General features: G+C 41.6%; 1 protein-coding gene and 1 long non-coding RNA gene across 5 annotated transcripts in view; one reads left to right on the top strand and one right to left on the bottom strand.

Moving 5' to 3' along the window:
* Positions 1 to 272: 272 nt before the first annotated feature.
* Positions 273 to 1550, bottom strand: LOC113606620 (uncharacterized). Its single transcript, XR_003427645.1, has 2 exons — positions 1445 to 1550; positions 273 to 1116 (listed from the first exon to the last, which is right to left on the bottom strand). It is a non-coding gene; the product is annotated as an uncharacterized LOC113606620 (long non-coding RNA).
* A 99-nt stretch (positions 1551 to 1649) lies between these two features.
* LOC113606619 (zinc finger protein 501-like) overlaps positions 1650 to 12869 on the top strand; it is a 41604-nt gene continuing 30384 nt past the window's right edge. The window contains exons 1-2 of one of the 4 annotated variants that reach the window (XM_027081153.1): positions 1681 to 1966; positions 4273 to 5873. In XM_027081153.1, coding sequence (XP_026936954.1) covers positions 4350 to 5543 — 1194 coding nt within the window. In that variant the 5' untranslated portion in view covers positions 1681 to 1966; positions 4273 to 4349 and the 3' untranslated portion in view covers positions 5544 to 5873. Of the gene's footprint in view, positions 1967 to 4272; positions 5874 to 12869 lie in introns of those variants that run through there. The other 3 variants (XR_003427644.1, XR_003427642.1, XR_003427638.1) reach the window with 3 other exon arrangements.

Here is a 12869-nt window from a genome sequence, read left to right on the forward strand (position 1 = left end):
AATGCAGGGGACACGGGTTTGAGCCCTGGTCTGAGAAGATCCCACATGCCACGGAGCAAATAAGCCGGTGCACCACAACTACTGAGCCTGCGCTCTAGAGCCCGCGAGCCACAACTACTGAGCCCACGTGCCACAACTACTGAAGCCCGTGCTCCGCAACAAGAGAAGCCACTGCAATGAGAAGCCTGTGCACCTCAAAGAGTAGCCCCCACTCACCACAACTAGAGAAAGCCTGTGTGCAGCAATGAAGACCCAACACAGCCAAAAATAAATAAATTTTAAAAATAATAAATTTATTTTTAAAAAAGAAATTAATTATTTGGAATTATATTTTGACCCTTTTATTTAACAAATATTTCTAGAGCACCACCACATTTTGGGGCATTGTCCTAGGCCCTTTGTCTCATCAGCAAAGTGCCACAGAATTGACTCTGCACTGCACTCTCCCATTTTTTTCATCGTGATAGTGTCACTGATGGCATACTTTCTCCATATTCTGTACCTTATGCCAGTTTTGCTATTTACGAAGCTATTTGTGATCAACTCTGTGGTATCATCTGCTTCTATGCCCTATGTCTAACTTTATGTGAGAGTATGTAATGCTTGCCATGTAACCTTCCTATAAATCGCAAAATATGTATTTTTAAAACTTTTTATGATAAAGCAGTAATTCTAATTCATGGTAGAAATTTTGGGAAATATGGAAAAACATGTAAGATAAAAAAAATTTTAAAGCCTATGATCCCTGCAGCCCAAAATAGTATTTCCTCCTGGTATTTTTTTCTATATATATTTTCGTGCATTTTCCAACTTTTGCATAATGAACATGCTGTCGCATTTGAAACCAGAAAACAAACATTTGCAGTTACAGTAGGGTTCTGTCATGCTCTTTGCAGGCTTGGCCAGAGAGAGGAAATGAGAAGATAAACAGCAGGATAGGTCTCCCCATTGTCACTGCTGCAGTGACTCTGAGACGGAGACTTGATTGTTCTCAGGGGCTGCAGTACTTGGTGGGTCTGCTCCGCTGCACGTTTTCACCCTGCATTCCAGGCTGCCTGAGCTCTTGGCAGATTAAAAACAAACATAGCTGACATCTGGATGGTTTTGAAGTGTCTGCTGAGAAATGCCAAATGTGACGTTCACTCAGAATAATTCCTTAATGTTTTCTAATACCTAGTTCCTCGTTCCATTTTCCCCCGAATCTCAAAAATATCTTTTTACAATTTGTTAGAAACAGTATCCAAAGAACCACAGCGTCCTCTAATGTCTGTAACATTTTACACTGTCTTTCCTTCCCAGGGCCTGTACGGTCGGGCGCGGGGAGTCCTCTGTCCTGCGCACACCAATCCCCAGAATCTAAGCGCCGACCAGCGCCCCTAACCTCGGAAGCAAGCTTCAGCCTCCATCAAGAGCACCGCAGAAGGGAGCAAGCGTCGGTGGTTACCATGGAATTCCAGCGTGCGGCTCTGATTAGCTGAGACACCTCCCGCTCGCCCACTCCGCTCCGCGCCGGGGGAGGGATACCCAGAGGCAGAGATTTCTCGGGGACTTCTGGGAAAAAGTAAGTCCTTGAGAACGAAAGCGGAAGCGGCGCGGCCCGAGGCCTTCTGGGAGTCGCAGTTCGTCGTCGTCAGGCGCTTTCGGACCCGCAGGCGGAGCCGCTTGGTTTCACGTGAGGTCCGTGCGGACTGGGGCCCTGCTGCCCCACCTCGTCTCCGGCCGGGAGCAGGGGACGCTCGGCGCTGGGGCCTGGCGAGGAGCGGGACCCCGGGTTCCCTAGAGGACGCGGAGGCCCAGGGCATTCCCTGTGCCGAGGAAGAGCGGAGGTGGAAGGAGAAAGAAATGTCAAGAAGAGAACTGCTTAAAGGGAAACTAAACCGAGCCAGAGTTTCCTTGCTGTGACAGCACATTGGGTGCAGTGGGCCAAAATTTTTATCTCCGGACTGCAGCCTGCGACCCCTAGACGGTGAGCCTTTGCTAAAATGTTTGTTTGAAGATCCGAAATTTGACTTGAAACAATTGTTTTTTGGGAGGACTTGTGGAGGACTTGCATTTATCCATACACTATAATCTACACCTTTCCAAGATTTTCTGTTCTTAACACTTGCTGAAAATTATTTGAGTATGCAAACCTTGATTTAATTAAGAAAGCAAAGTATTGGCTTCCACAGTTTAAGTGACCATTCATTTGGGATTCTCAGAAGTTTGTATTTGTGAAAAAGAAAAAGGAACAGTTCTCTAGTGCCTTACCTCTCTTTGTACCAGAACATCTCTTATGTTTATGATTGGTGAAAATGCTGTTGCCTCTAGTTAGTGATTCTACCCAAACGTTGACTGTGATCTTAGATCACCTTATCATACTGCCCTTCTGTTTTCAACCAGTCTGATAACACCTCCCTCTAAGGCTCTGTGTGTGTCTTCTCTAGTTTTGTGTCTTGTTTTTTGTGTTGACTGGAGGACAGTAAGTCTTTGTCCTTCGACACAGACTTTTGGGAGACTCAGATTATATCCTTTTAAAAACTGATAGCGCTAGTGCTTTAAAATTTTCAAAATATTTACGTGATGACAGTTTTGATTTTGTTGCATATTTTCTTTCCCCATGAGCAGAATTCTCAGTTTCTAAAATGTGTCTCAGCCCAGGAAAGAATTGTGGAGATCCTGTGAGATGCTGAGGTCTCCAGAGGCACTTATTCAGATGAGGGATAATCTGTGCACCTTAGGGGTGAATGTTTAGGAGGAGTGGAATCTCTAAAATGTTGTCCAAGGAGCTCTCCTTAATGCCTTAAATTCTGCTATTCTGTTCAGAGTTGGACCTTCTCTCTTTTTTTTTTTTTTTTTTTTTGACATGGAATATGTTGTTTTTTTTTACCACAGTGAGAAACCTTACATTTATAAGGTTTCTCCCCAGTATGAATTCTCAGATGTTGAACAAGAAATGAATTTACAGTGAATGCTTTTCCACAAACTTTACATTTATAGGGTTTTTCTCCAGTATGAGTTCTCTGATGTTCAGTAAGAGATGAACTCTGGATAAATGCTTTTCCACAGTCATCACACATATAATGTTTCTCACCGGTATGAATTCATGTACGGATAAATGCTGTTATTCCTTTGTACATTGCTTTATCAGGTGCTGTTTTTACATTCTTCAGTGGCTTCTCTCCATGTGCTGTAGCTCTGCCATTTCTTCTTGTCACACATTTTCTTTTTTTCTTTTTAAATTTATTTTATTTATTTATTCTTGGCTGCCTTGGGTCTTTGTTGCTGCCTGTGGGCTTGCGGGTTTTCTCTAGTTGCGGCGAGTGGGGGCCACTCTTCGTTGCGGTGCATGGGCTTCTCATTGCAGCAGCTTCTCTTGTTGCACAGCATGGGCTCTAGGGGCGTGGGAGTCAGTAGTTGTGGCATGCGGGCTCAGTGGTTGTGGCTCGCGGGCTCCAGAACGCAGGCTCAGCAATTGTGGTGCATGGGCCTAGCTGTTCCGTGGCATGTGGGATCTTCCCAGACCAGGGCCTGAACCTGTGTCCCCTGCGTTGGCACGCAGATTCTTAACCACTGCGCCACCAGGGAAACCCATTTTTTTCTTTTTTTTAATATGTATTTATTTGGCTGTGGTGGGTCTTAGTTGCGGCAGATGGGATCTTCATTGCAGCATGTGGGATTTTTTTTTTTTTAGTTGTGGCATGCGGGCTCTTAGTTGAGGCATGCGGTATCTAGTTCCCCAACAAGAGATTGAACCCAGGCGCCCTGCATTGGGAGTGTGGAGTCTTAACTGCTGAACCACCAGAGAAATCCCTGTCACACATTTTCTAATACTGCTATACATCCCCTTCATTATTTGTCTTTTGACTAGGTACCTGTCCATTCTCTCATTTAAGCTCTGTTTAGTCTCCAGATTACTGTGGTAGTATAGTGGACAAAGCCTAAGTTCTATTTCTGACCATCTCATTAATAACTTCTGTATCTTTAGGTTATAATCACATAACCTCTCTAGTTCTAAACTTGTTTATCTTTAAATGAGAAGGTTAAACTTTTACATCTTTAAAACATTTTTTTCAGCTTTCAGACTCTTTGTGACATTGCCTATTGGGCCAACTTCTTTCCTACCACTTCTGCCTCTACTTAACTCTACTCCATTGACTTATTATTTTCCCAGATTACAAGACTGTAAATATGCATTCTAATTTTTAGTAAGGTTATTTATTTCCTCCTGAGTTCAGTTCCTGTAATCCCAACACAGAAAATATGTTTTTATAAATGTTTTATTCCCCTCAGATTTGAAGAGCAGAGCAGATACCAAAGAGAAGACCATTAGAATATACTTTTGAGTGAGCAGTTCCATCACTGTCATCATGGAAAGGCTCAGAGGGGATGTGTTCAAAGAGTATTTATTTGAAGAAACCTGTGAATATGAGGCCAAGGTAGAAAAGCAAAAGGAGTACTCTATAGACAAAATTTCAAAAAAATCTGTTGCCCAAACCACTGGTTTTCAGCAAATAATAGTTGGCCATGAAGAAATATCTTGTGAGGAAAATGGGCATACTTTTAATGAGTTTGAGAGAGGTTTTGATCTAAGATCTAAACTTATCCCATGGAATGTTACTCATTCAGAAAAGAAACTACATATATTTGATCCATTTGGGGAAAGTGTCAAATGGAACTTATCTCCAATTAAAAGTCAAAGAGCTTCTAAAAAGAAAACTTATAATTGTAGTGACTGTGGAAAAAATTTCAGTGACCGTTCAAACTTTTTTCGTCATGAGAGAATTCATACTGGTGAGAAACCTTATAAGTGTGATGACTGTGGAAAAGCATTTATCCAAAGTTCATCTCTTACTGAACATCAGAGAACTCATACTGGAGAAAAACCCTATAAATGTAAAGTTTGTGGAAAAGCATTCACTGTAAATTCATCACTTGTTCAACATCTGAGAATTCATACTGGGGAGAAACCTTATAAATGTAATGAATGTGGGAAAGCCTTCAGTGACTACTCATCCTTTATTCAACATCAAAGAATTCACAGTGGAGAGAAACCCTATGAATGTATTAACTGTTGGAAGTCCTTCACTGATATCTCAACTCTTACACAACATCAGAGAATTCACACTGGAGTGAAACCCTATAAGTGTAATGATTGTGGGAAGGCATTTAGACGAAGTACACACCTTACCCAACACCAGAGGACTCATACTGGGGAAAAGCCTTATAACTGTAATGAATGTGGAAAAGCATTCAGTGCCCACTCAACCTTTACACAACACCAAAGGATTCACACTGGAGAAAAACCCTATACATGCAGTGAATGTGGGAAGGGCTTCCCTGAAAACTCATCCCTTATTAAACATCATCGAATTCATACTGGAGAGAAACCTTATGAATGTTGTGAATGTGGTAAAGCTTTTAGCCAGAGCACTCATCTTATTCAACATCAGAGACGTCATACTGGAGAGAAACACTTTAAATGTGATAAATGTGGAAAAGCGTTTGGTAACAGTTCAATCCTGATCAGACATCAGCAGTTTCACACTTTAGAGTCATCCTAATGATACTACAGTTTTGTGGACTACTTCATCCTTTCATGAGCCACTCTTACTTTTTGGTCATATGTCTCTTACCCATGCCACCCACTCTTGCTTACAATTAGAATTTCTAGGAATGTTGTATTCCTGGGATAAAGTAAAACATTACATAATATTTTAAATTTAAGTTTCCCATACTGACGCTGTTTTGTTAGGTGCATAGAGATTTAGATTGTTATGTGTTCTTGGAGAATTGGCCCTTTTTTCATACTTTAATGCCCCTTCTTATCCCGTAGTATCCTCCCTGTTCTGAAGTCTGCTCTGTCTGAAATTAATAAAAGTTACGTCAGCTTACTTTTGATTAGTGTTAGCATGACATATCTTTCTCCATCTCTTTACTTTTAACATAATGTTTGTTACTGTTTTCTATTCTTTGTGTTTTTGTTTCCTTTCTTCCATCTTTTTCTGCCTTCTCCCTCCACAATTTTCATCAAAAGTAGGCTATGACATCCCAAAGCACGAGGACCATCGGATGCTGCATGCGGTGGGGTGTGGGGGTCAGAAGGCACCTGAAGGTAAGAGTACCTCCAAACCTCACATTTGAAGTGTAGACTCTTTTCACAGTGGCTGTCCTGTGGCAGGATATTTTGCTATTAATTATAAACAAATACATAATTGAGCATTTTATGATTCCGTTGTATCTCTTGTGGTACATTAATTATATGTCTTTTAAAAACATTTTATTGGTTGCCTTAGAGCTTGCAATATGTGTTTTAAACTAAGTGCACCTTTAAGTAAAATGACACTGCCTCACATGTAATGCAGGTACGTTATATTAGAAGTATTCCCATCCTTTGTGGCATTGCTGTCATTTGCTTTACTTGTGCATATGCTATCACCCAATCACCCAATATGTTGTCATTATTATAGCTTTAAATAAACAATTATCTTTGAGATTTAAGAATAAGAAAATATGTTTATTTTACCTTCCTAAAATTTCCTCACTGACGCTCTTCATGTCTTTTTTTTTTTTTTTGCGGTACACGGGCCTCTCACTGCTGTGGCCTCTCCCGTTGCGGAGCACAGGCTCCAGATGGGCAGGCTCAGTGGCCATGGCTCACGGGCCCAGCCGCTCCGCGGCATGTGGGATCTTCCCGGACCAGGGCACAAACCCGTGTCCCCTGCATCAGCAGGCGGACTCTCAACCACTGCACCACCAGCGAAGCCCTTCATGTCTTAATATAGATCTAAGTTTCTGAATAAATAAATTTTCTTCTGCCTGAAGAACTTCTTTTAACATTTTTAAGGACGGGTCTGCTAGCAATTAATTCCATTGGTTTTTGTTTGTCTGAGAAAGTATTTCTCCATTACCTTTGAAGGATAATTTCACTGTATGTAGAATTCTAAGCTGGTGAGGGTTTTTCTTTCAGCACTTTGAATATTTCATTCCACTTCTTGCTTGCTTGCAGGTTTTCTGATGTGAGGTCCATTGTGATTCTTATCCTTGTTCCTCTATAGGTGTATTGTATTTCTCTGGCTTCTTTCAAGATTTTCTCTTTGTCTTTTTTTTTTTTTTAAAGGTTGAATATATGCCTAGGAGTAGTTTGTTTGTGTTTTATCCTGCTTGGTATTCTCTGAGTTTCTTGTATATAAGAGTTGGTACTTGTCATTCATTTTGGAAAGTTCTCAGTCATTATTACTTCAAATATTTGTTCTGCTCAGTTTTCCCTTTCTTCTCCTGGTATTCCAAGTACATATGTATTTCTTTTTTTATATATATAAAAATCTCCTTTTTAGGGCTTCCCTGGTGGTGCAGTGGTTGAGAGTCCGCCTGCCGATGCAGGGGACACGGGTTTGTGCCCCGGTCCGGGAAGATCCCACGTGCCGCAGAGCGGCTGGGCCCGTGAGCCGTGGCCGCTGAGCCTGCGCGTCCAGAGCCTGTGCTCTGCAACGGGAGAGGTCACAGCAGTGAGAGGCCCGTGTACCGCAAAAAAAAAAAAAAAAAAAAAAAAAAAAAAAATCTCCTTTTTATTCTTTTTCAATTAAATATTCCTATAAATGCTAAGCAGTACATACACACAGAGCCAAGTTCCAAAGAACCAAAGAGTCATCCCTAGGTGCCAGAAAATAAGAAAAAACTCAAAGTCACAGCTGTAAGGGGGAAAGGTGGTACCAATAACCACAATACTATGTTTTCCCGTGGGGTGCCATATCAGCTCTAGACCAGAGTGATGGAGACTGAACTTTTAACGACACAAGGATTAGGTATGTTCTAGTGCTGCACAGGTACAAAGCTAGAAATTTCCCCATAAAAACGATTTGTTCTTTGAATCTGTCATCCCTCTTATGGCCTCCATTGTTTGTGATGAGAAGTCAGATGTTAGTCTTATTGGGGTTTCTTTGTATCTGACAGGTCATACTTCTCTTGCTGTTTTCAAGATTTTGTCTTTGTGTTTCAGTACATATGTATTTCGTCTTTAATTTTGGCCCACAGTTCTTGGATGTTCTGGGTTTTTTCCTTCTTTATTTCTTTTTGCATCTCAGCCTGGAGATTTCTATTGACCTATTGACATTGATTCTTTCCGTGGCCAAGTTGAGTGTACTGATGAGCTCATTGAAAGATTTCTTCATTTCTGTCACTGCATTTTTTTCCTAGCATTTCTTTTTGATATTTTCCAGAGGCTCCATCTCTGCTAACATTACCCGTCTGTTCTTGCACATTGTCTCATTTTTCCACTAGTGCTCTTAATGTATTAATCATACTTACTTTAAATTCTCTGTCTGAAAATGCCAGTATCTGTACCCTATCTTAGTCTGGTTCTGATGCTGGCTTGGTCTCTCCACAGTGTGCTCTTGCCTTTGGTGTGCCTTGTAATTTTTTTGTTGAAAGCTGGACATGTTGTGTTGGGTAATAGGAACTGAGGTAAATGGGTCTTCAGTGTGAGGTTTCATTTACTCTACTAGGAGTTGGGCTGTGTTTAATGTTTGCTGTAGCTGTAAGTGTTGGAGGCTTCAGTGTCCTCTGGTGTCCTTATTTTTGCCTCTTGTTGTCTTTAGGTTTCTCTAGAAACTTTTCTTACATAGAGTCTGAGTCCTGGCACTCTCCCCGTTGTAATCCATTGTTCGTATACTGGAGCCTGTTGATGTGGTGGTAAGCCATTGGGTAGGGAAAGCATTCTGTAATCTAATAATTAAATCTCAGTTGTTTATAGTGAGTCTGAGTCCCTGGGCTTTGAATTTCAGAAGAATTTCTTAGCATTTTTCCCCCCTACCTTCCAAAACTAGGGCTTAAACAACAACATCTGGTTTCTTCTTCCCCACCCCTTGTCCACCTTCTAAACCGTCACTGTGTGGCAGGGCAGCAGTGGGGGCTCAGAGAGGAGGGAGAAGGTCTCAGAGTCCTGAGCTAGCTCAGACTGGGGTGTGTGTGTATGTGTGTGTGTGTGTGTGTGTGTGTGTGTGTACATGAGTGGGGGAGTAGCAGCACCCAGGAGAGCAGCCTGGCCACTCCCTCCCCCTTCAAGCTACAGATGGAAGACTGAGGCCCAGGGAGTGTTCAGCTTCATCTACCCCCGCCCACATCCCTTAAATTCCCCAAACCTCAACTGTGGGGTGGGGGGGCAGAGATATTAGCAGATACAAATGCAAGTCATTAATATGTCTACAATATATTTCATTTCTTGGTAATTCTAGCCTGCCTTTTCCCTTCTGTATTATAAATTTGGGAGCTTTTACTTTAGGTAGACTGAAGCATTCCAGCACTTGGCCTTGCAGCTGAAAGAAATCTCAGCAAGAGGAGAAAAGATTCTGTCTTCTCCCTGTAGCTGCAGGGAGTCCGATTCTCTTCAGTCTGATAATAATGTCTTGTTTAGGTCATGTCTTGCAAAGGAGTCCTGTGAGATGTCTGGACTTTAAGGTGATGGATACATCCCATGAACAAAACCCTCACCCTCCCGACCCACTGTCGTTCTGCTGGTCATCTTACTTGCCAACTCAAAACCCTGGTAATACAATTTAAATTAACATCTGAGGTTTTGGGGCTTCCCTGGTGGCGCCGTGGTTAAGAATCCGCCTGCCAATGCCGGGGACATGGGTTCGAGCCCTGGTCTGGGAAGATCCACATGCCACAGAGCAACTAAGCCCATGCGCCTCAACTACTGAGCCTGCGCTCTAGAGCCTGTGACACACAACTACTGAAGCCCTCATGCCTAGAGCCTGTGCTCTGCAACAAGAGAGTCCACTGCAATGAGAAACCTGTATGTTGCAACGAAGAGTAGCCGCTACTCACCGCAACTAGAGAAAGCCCACATGCAGCAACGAAGACCCAATGCAGCCAAAAAATAAATAAATAAATAAAATTTTTTTTTAAAATCTGAGTTTCAAAAGATAAATACTTTTCTTGTCTCCCACATGCAGAGAGGTAAAACTAAACCCAGCTGTGCTAGCTTTTAAAATTTAAGCAGAGTTTGGAGAGCTGCCAAATTGTAATGTGATTGCTGGGTTGCAGCAGAGATTTGCCGCCTTGCTCAGGTCACCCAGGGAAAGGCGCACGGGAACAAGAGGAGGTTCCAGGGCTTACTAAGCATGATCGTTACACTTCACGCCCTTCCAGAGTTACTCAACAGGACTGTGAATGCTGCCTTGCTGGGTGTGCCTGGGGAGCAAGGGGGGACAAAAATGCTGACAAGGATCTCCTCCTCCCTTTGGGGGCCTTCTGTCAGTCTTCAGCTCTGTTGACAAATACCTGCGACTGCACTTTAGAAGCGGATGGCACAGGACCTTTTGGATTCACATGTGCCTTTACTGCCCAATTAGCCTACAAACAGTTGGGGAGGAGCTACCAGAATGGAACTCTTAAAAAATCAAATGGGCAAAGTTTGTGCAGAGATCAGACTGAAGTGACAACACTGGTCACAGCTAAGGACCTGTGACCTCAGACCCACAACAGATGGAGAGTTGGCTCTTCCCCAGGGAATGGCAGCCCTAGGAGACCTCAGGTACCCTGTCCCACTTCCCCTTGAACAGTTACTGCCCAGACATCTACCTTCTGCCTGGAACAGGCATGATACCTTCCTGTTGGGAGCCAAGTCCATCTGGAGTTGGCTGCTCTGAACACTAATATGGGCAGGGGGCAAACCCTCGTGCCTGCTGCCCCTGGAGCAGGGTGGCACTCCAGAGCTTGCACATGACCACTGTTGACCTATCAGTTATTTGTCCAGCAAAAATGGGTTTATTCACAATCAGCAAAGAATTACAATCACTTCAAGGGTCTGCAACCATGGTGAGCCACGTGAAGGTCCCAAGCAAAATGGAGAGGGGAAATCTTATAGCGGGGGGAAAGGAAGTTGAGAGGACCATAGTAAACAAAGAGTCATGGCTTTTCTTTGGCTGAGTTGTGATGGTCTCTCATTGGCTAAGCTCTTGCTAGAAAAGAGGAAGTCTTTCTTCCTCCTGTTAGGCTCTGCTGTTGACATAGAGCATGAGAAGACATTATAATTTAATCCACAGGCCCACTTCAACTTGTACCAGCTGTCCCAACTGTTTGAAAACATCTTTTTCCACTGTGATCCAGTTTTCTTTTTCTGGAACCGTTACTGAGTTTTTTACTTATTTTTGCAACCTTGATGGATTTAAAGCACACAAGATGAGTATGATCTGGATGGCCTTTTCCGTATGGCTTTTTAAACTAAGGATGTTTTCAGTGTCCATTTGTGTTGTAACATGTATCAGTACTTCAGTTTTTTCATTGTGATTAAAATTCATAACATGACATTTACCATGTAAACATTTTAAGTGTATAGGTCTGTGGCATTAACTACCTTCATAATGTAAAAATATTCTCACCATCCATCTCTAGAACTTTTTCATTTCCCCCAAGTATCCATTAACTAACTGCCCTCAGCCCCTGACAACCACATTCTTTTTGTCACTGAATTTGACATCTCTGGATACCTTATATGAGTAGAATTGTACAATACTTGTCCTTCTGTAACCAACTTACTTCACTTAGCATGGTGACTTCAAGGTTCATCCACATGTACCGTGTGTGAGAATTACCTTAGTTTTAAAGGCTGAATCATGTCCCGTTGTGTATATACTACACTTTGTTTATATGTTCATCCATTGATGGATACTTGGGTTGCTTCCACCTTTTGGCTATTGTGAATAATGCTGCTATGTGTATGGTTGTACAAATATCTGTTCCACTTCCTCCTTTCAAATATTTTGAGTATATACCCTGAAGTGGAATTGACAGATCATACACTAACTGTTTAAGTGTTTGAGGACATGCCATATTATTTTCCATAGTGGCAGCACCATTTTACTTTTTCCTTTATATGGCAGAATAATAGGGTAGTTTATGAATCTACCCATTTTGTTTATCCATTCACCCTTTGATAGACGTTTCAGTCATTTCTATCTTCTGGCTATTGTGAACGGTGCTGCTATGAATATTAATGTACAGGTTTTTGTTTGAACACCTGTTTTCAATTCTTCAGGGTCTATATCTAGGAGTGGGTTTGTTGAAGCTTATGGTAATTGTATTTTTTTTATCTTTTTGAGGAAATGCCAAACTAGTGTACACATATGCTGCAGTATTTTCCATTTCCACAAGCAATATTTGAGGGTTCTGATTTCTCTACATTGTTGCTAACATTTGATACTTTCATTTTTCTTGATTATAACCATTCTAGTGTTTGTGAAGGGGGATCACATTATGGTATTAATTTGCATTTCCACCATGACTATTGATGTTTGACATCTTTTATGTGCTTGTTGACCATTTGTATTTCTTGTCTGGAGACGAGTCTGTTCAAGTTCTTTTCCATTTTAAAACTTGAGTTGTCTTTTTGTTGATGATTTGTAAAAGTTCTTGATATATTCTGAAGAACAGACTCTTATCAGATATATCATGTGAAATACTTTCTTCTATTCTGTGAGCTGTGTTTTCACTTTCTGGATAGCACCTTTTGATGCAGAAAAGTGTTTAAAATTGAGGAAATCTAATCTATCCATTATTACATGGATGTTATAACTTTCTGCCTTTGTTTATCTGTAACTTCCCACTCCAATGATAAGAAACCTGGCTTTTTGTCATTCATTGAATTCATTTCTTGTTCCATTCCAGATTACAGATATAGTAGTTTCACTATTAGCTAATACCCCCATGGGAAAGAACTTACAGAGTCCAGTATTTGTGTATGCTACATTTTGCCTTTGTTCCATGGATTCCGTTCTTTTCCATAGTTACTTAGGTCAGTACCTTTTGCCCCACCACCGACAGTGAGTTTTTTTTTTCATACATTTCTAAATCAGTTAGATTCTTTGTCATATTCTCTATTCCATCCT

The sequence above is a fragment of the Aethalodelphis obliquidens genome, unplaced genomic scaffold (genome assembly GCF_003676395.1).
Source record: "Aethalodelphis obliquidens isolate GAN/ISIS:26980383/991018 unplaced genomic scaffold, ASM367639v1 scaffold44, whole genome shotgun sequence".
Lineage (NCBI taxonomy): Eukaryota > Metazoa > Chordata > Mammalia > Artiodactyla > Delphinidae > Aethalodelphis > Aethalodelphis obliquidens.